This window comes from Varanus komodoensis, unplaced genomic scaffold (assembly GCF_004798865.1).
Source record: "Varanus komodoensis strain SLA01 unplaced genomic scaffold, ASM479886v1 scaffold38, whole genome shotgun sequence".
NCBI lineage: Eukaryota > Metazoa > Chordata > Lepidosauria > Squamata > Varanidae > Varanus > Varanus komodoensis.
In genome coordinates this window covers 7306398-7312397 of record NW_025335909.1, presented here as the reverse complement: position 1 = coordinate 7312397, position 6000 = coordinate 7306398, and the positions used below count along the sequence as shown (strand labels likewise).

Sequence of the window (6000 nt, the reverse complement as noted above, 5' to 3'; positions counted from 1 at the left end):
CCCCCCCCCCCCGATTTATATCCTGCCTTTTTCCCTCAAAGGGCTCGAGGCAGCTTACATCATTCTCCTCCTCCATCTTATCCCCACAACAACAACCCTGTGAGGTAGGGTGGGCTGAGCGTCTGTGACTGGCCCAGAGTCACCCAGTGGGCTCCATGGCCGAGCGGGGACTCGAACCTGGACCGTCTGAGTCCCAGTCCCGTGCCCTTCACCACTGCGCCACACCAGCTCTCACTGTTGCCCTCCCTATTGCAGGAATGCCTCTGACTTTGAACCTGGTCAGTTTGCTTTCTGTTGTAGCTGAAAACGCCGGGCTCCCAAGAGCAGTTTTGTGTTTTGGGGCTCAGGCGTGCGGCCTCCTCCGCCTTTTCCTAAGATTTAGGGGCAGGATGGCTCTGCTTTTGCCTTCCTGTTCGCTTCCTGGGTAAGGGGCGTTTGGTGACTGGCCATTCCCTGTGGCAACTATTTGTGGGGCAGGGGGGTGCCCACTGCCGTCTCAAGTTCTGAGCGTGCTCTCCGGAAGGGTAGCCTCTAGCGAAACCCTGGCTCGTGATAGTGCAGGGCCGGATTGGGCGTCCCTGCCTGGAAGTCTAGCCCAAAGCACGGCCTCCGCATGAATCCCGCAGGCAGATTGAGCTGCATCTGTCTCCCCCGTGATCTTTCAGCCTGCAATAGCGGGGCAGAAATCCTGACCTGCTTTACAGGGGTTATTTTAAGGTGAATTCAGATGTGTGTCATGGGCTTGGATGCTATTATGATGAATAAGGAAACATCTTTTTTCCCAAACCAAATCCCAACCCCCTCTGCTAACTTTAAAGAAAAGTGGATCCTGAAATCAACACCCTTAAGGCATGAGAAAGAGAACCATTGTTTGTATTACCTTGCACTTGTGGAGCTCTTCACCACAGGCATCTTGAGGGCTAGTAGCATGAAATGACTTTTTAAAATGGAATATGCAGAGCAGAGATCTCTTGGTGGTTGCTAGCCATGATACCCAGAAGCGTATCATGCCCAGAGATGGTACACCTCTCTGAGAGCCAGATCTGAGAGAACAAGGCAGTGGGAGGAGGGCTTTAATTATGCTTTTGGCACTGATTAGCAAGATTGGCACGATTGTAGACTGTAGTTCTTGTGTGAAGCTCCTTTCATTTGTACTCATTTCTTTTTGATTGGCTGATAGCATTTATTAAAAGGTTTCCCATTTGCTGCTTTCAGGATGCCAGACCCAGACTTCACCGTGCGGGACGTCAAGGTCCTTGTGGGTAAGCTATCTGAGAAGGTGATTGAACTAGAAATGGTGGGCTTCATATTCTCAGAGACCAAAACCTGTTGGAGCAGCATCCAGATCTTTTGGGACACTGACACAAACTCGGCAATGCGACAACAGTGAGCCCGCATACCTTATGTGATCACAAATAACCTGTGTCGGTTGGTTGCTTACCTGCCTTCACATACTTGCCTTTAAATTGAGTCTTCCTGATCGGTGGCTCTGTTAGATGTTGGGGGACAAAGTGGAAAACATCCTTTTATTTCATGCTCATGAACTCCTTGGAAATGGCTTGCTGGCCATGGTAGGAAATGGAATACTGGGTTCTGTGGCCTGATCCTGCAGGGCATAACTTGAAAGTCTTCATCATTTGTGGTGTGTTAACTGGAAAGGGGAGAGGAGTCGGGGGAGAACATCTCTTGCACTTCCTGAAAACTTCACTGTGCTGTCGCCTGGAGGCAGTTTTTACTCACCCTAGGTGAGCAGGTGTATAGCTGTGGGCATAGCATATATGCTGGCGTTTGTGCTTATGACAGTTTGTGCTTATGACAGCTACTTGGCCACTGCATTTCCTCCTCAGGGTTGTCCGAGGGTCACATCAGAGCCGTGCTTGGCTCGGAGTTAATTTCACAGTGGGTATGTTTTGTTTTATCTTGGGAGGAGGTGGATTCTTCCCATATGGATCTGTGACCTTTTGCAGCTGCCTTGTGTGTGTTTTAAATGTAGTATTCCTGATGTCGGTTTGCAGTATTTATTTCTTAAATGTATGAAACCTGGGCTGGATTCATTATTTCTGGGGTATGTATGCATTTGTCTGCATTTCAATCAATACAGAGTTTTGTTTATTCCATTCTTCAACTAGAAAAAGGCCCCTGGTCCATCTTGTAATCAGTCAGGAAACAAAATAGCCCCTGGGCTTACAGTATAGAAATGGCACAACACACAAGGAAAAACAGATGGGGAGGGAAGAGGAAAAGACATATTCATGCATACCTAATTCTTCCATTAGCCATGTTGCTGCACTGAAGTTCTCCCTCCCTGCTTTTCTTGTGCACTTTGAAGATTTCACCAAATACTGTTTGACCTATTTTTTCAGTTATAACAAAACACTTGCTTTTTTTAAATACACGCCCTTAATTTAGATATTCTCTGAAGTCTGAATTCTGTGCACTTATGTATGTCACTTACTTTTCAAAGCTGCCACCTGCTCTGCATTCATAAAATCCCCTGGGCCAAATAAATAACATCAAAAATGAACAAAAGCCATATAAAACCATAAACCTGGGGCGTGATCGTCTGCATATTTAGAAGAAACTCCTGCATCTCCCAGCATTCCCCAGCCAGTCACGCTGGATTGGCTCCTGCATATTTATAAATCAGATTACTCTAAAATTCATAAAGGTCTGGCCGGAAAGAAATGTTCTATGCACTTACACAGCACATTCTGCTCTAAGTATAAATCTCTCTCCCTCCTGGTTTATTTTATTTATTATTTATTAATTAAAACATTTTTATGCCGCCCCATTCGCCGAAGCCTCGGGGCGGCTTACAACAATAAATTAAAAAATTATAATATTAAATTAAAAAATATAAACATTAGATTAAAAATACAAAAATACAATATAAAAGAAGCTACCCTGGCCATATAAAATCCAATAATATTAACAGTTAAAATGCCGCTTAAATAAAAAGGTCTTCGCCTGGCGCCGAGAAACAAATAACGACGGCGCCAGGTGGACCTCTCTGGGGAGCGCATTCCATAACTTAGGCGCCACCGCAGAGAAAGCCCTCCTCCGAGTACCCACCCTCCTAATTTCTTTCACGGAGGGTTCCCGGAGAAGGGCCTCTCCCGCCGATCTCAAGGGGCGGCCGGGCATATATGGAGGTAAGTGCTCCTTCAGGTTGTATATACAACTTAGCGTGACCAGTGCTACTGCATCGTGGGAACATACCTTTCCCATGATGCACTGTTGGAGGCTTTGTGCTGTGGAAAGAGGAGGTGGGCTTGAGGTAGGGATTTGAATTTGGGGCTCCGGCAGCACAGAGTACCTGGCTTTCGGCAAAGAGAGTCGGTGTGAGACCTTCCAGATGTTTTAGCCTGCGGCATTGCTGGCAAAAGATGCAGGAGCTGCTCTGGCCTGCAGGGCTCCCACCTGTGTTGATCTTGATGTAGGGAGAAGGCCAAGGACTTGCTCAGGTCAGAAACAGGCCCCGTTGCTGAATCTGCTGGTGAGAGTCTTTGGAAGAATCTGTTTCCTTCCGCAGAATTCTTAGATGTTCTGTCTTCCTCTCTTTCTTTTAAGGAAGAGAAAGGGTTTATGGTTGCTTGGGAATCCTTGTGTGCCATCTGCGATCTCGGAAGGAGGGAGCCAGCTAGGGGCGCAAAGCGCTGCTTTTGCTGTTGTTTTCTTTGCCGCTTGCATCGTGGGAGCCTTGAATTGCAAGTACTAAAAAAAGATGCCCGACCCAGCCGTGCCGGAGCTTTTCAACAGGGAAAATGGGACACGTTCATTCTCTGTTGAATTAATATTCTGGCACAGGCACTGTGGATGGGAGGGAGATGCAACTTTGCAATCCCACACGCCAGGGATGCAGCGAGGGGAGGGAAGCTTCCACCCTGACAGCGGAAGGATGGGCGAGAGGGAGGATCCCTGCCTCGCTCGGTAGGGGCTGTCACATCCAGAGAGTGGCCACAGAGAAATTCAAGAAGGCTCTTCCCCGGTCTGGCTTGTGGCTCAGCTTGGAGTGAGCCAGTCCGAGTCCACCGGTGCCTCTGCCACGGTGATGCAAAGTTTGTTTTGCACCATTTCTCGTAGCCTGGGAGTGCGGAACCTCACGCACGGGGCCCCCAGTCTGGCCCTCTGGGGATGCCCATTTGCGGTTTCTGGGCTTCTGACCTGTTTTCCCCACTTTGAAAAAAGTTGAAAAGCCTCCCCTAAGACTTTGGGACAAGCACGAAGTGCTTTCGGCTAAAGTAAGAGAGTAGTTTGCCTTGGGCTCCACCAGCCATCAGGTCTGCCGCCTGAGAGCTTAGGCCGAAGCAGGTTCTGCTCCTGTGCTGTACTCCCTCGGCTGGTAAGCCCAGGGTTGTGCTCTTTAAAATGTATTGGAATGGCTTGGGTACAAGGTTGCTTTATGTTTTATTTACCGTATTCTTGAAAGGATTTTGAGAAGGGGAGCAAGGCGATTTGCTATTATGCTTGAATGTCCTATTTACGCACGGCACCGTCAGTGGATCGGACCCTTGAAGGAGTGTGAGAGAGTAGGCCTCTGCCCCAAGGAGTTTACAGGCTGCTGTTCAGTGCAGGGGAAACATCAGGTTGGGGGGAATGGAAGTGGGGTAAATGGGAGCACGCAATCAAAATGCAGAAACGCAGTGGGGCAAAATGATAGCATGCCTTCAATCAGTCAAAACAGCTGCCAACAGAACATCTGTCTAGAAGCTAGGATCGGTTAGAACCAATTAGTCACATCCATCTGGAAAGGATTATTAAAACGTAATATATTATTTTTGAGTGTGCATTCCAGAATGACAGAGAGAAAGGACTAACTGCTAAGTAGAAAGGTTGTAGGGTTGAGAAGTACAAAGATGATCGGGCAGATAAGCTCCAGAGCACAAGGAGAGCACGTGTTCTCCAAAATATCAGTCTGCAGCATGATAAGATCAACCCAGAATGCTTTTGCCTGCTGAGCGCCCTCACCTAGTATAGTCTTCTCCCTCCATGTACAAAAGGTCTGAAAACATGCCATTTTGTAGAAGAAACCAGAACACTAGATTGCATCCAGAAGCGTTGCCACACTACGGTTTAGTTTTACAAGAAAGAGTTGAACGTTGCTTTCTGGCAGGAAGGAAGGGTGGAAGGAATTGTAGTCCGTCACATCTGGAGTGTGCCAGCTTGAAGAGGCGGTGGTTCGATTTTTCTGTCTTGCTGGTGGATAAAGTGCGAGCGAGCTTGACAAGGGCCACGGTGTGTGCGTCAGGCCAGCCTGAACCCAGATCTCCCTGCTCTGAGTTTGCCAGTTGCATCCGCTGCGTTCTCACTGGGGAAATGGCTCAGCACAGGCAGGGCCTGAGCTCTCGGCCGCTCCGCAAAGAACGTGCAGTTTGTCCTAAGGTCTCTTTCTCCTGCTCTTAGGATCAAGTTTATGAGCGTACGCCTCCAGTCCGCAGTGGGGAGCTAATGGTGCCCCTAGTCTTTAACCAGCCCCAGTAATTGTCCCTTCCTTTGAATGGTGGTGTCCGGAGGAGGAGGCCTTGAGGCCTCCTTGCTTTTGAGAAAGCTCCCGTCCTCTCCTCTTCCCTGATGCTGATCGGAGTCTTCCTCTAGCTTCCTTGGCCCTGATCCACGTGCCCAGTAGCATGCAGGGGGCTGGGAAACCCAAGGGAAGCACTGCCCTGGCAGGCCGCTCTAAAGATAGTAACTAGGCCAGCACCTCCCGCCCTGAGATGTCCTCTCTGTTTGCACAGCTCCCTGGGCCCCAATCCGGCATCTCAGATTTCAGGAATTTGTGTGGCGGAGGAGAATGGCTCGCTGCTGAGCTCACGGACGTGCAAGCTGCTTCCGCTGCCCGCCGGCCCCCCGCAGGTGCAGTGCTGCAGGGCCCCCGGATCAAGCCGGGATCGGGCTACTGCGGGGGTGCAGGGGAAACACCCCCAGGCCTTTCTGTTGGAGTCCTGCTGCAGCACAGAGGGGAGCTAATCCCACAGTTGCCGCTCGGCCTCTCTTCCAGTG

The 6000-nt window shown here is 49.4% G+C and overlaps 1 protein-coding gene across 4 annotated transcripts in view; it reads left to right on the top strand.

The window, feature by feature from the left end:
• The window catches only part of KDM2B (lysine demethylase 2B), a 61465-nt gene that overhangs the window by 7002 nt on the left and 48463 nt on the right, over nucleotides 1-6000 (top strand). For all 4 annotated transcript variants that reach the window (XM_044440853.1, XM_044440851.1, XM_044440850.1 and 1 more), the window contains one exon: nucleotides 1216-1262. In XM_044440853.1, the coding sequence (XP_044296788.1) occupies nucleotides 1216-1262 (47 nt within the window). The remainder of the gene's footprint in view (nucleotides 1-1215; nucleotides 1263-6000) is intronic.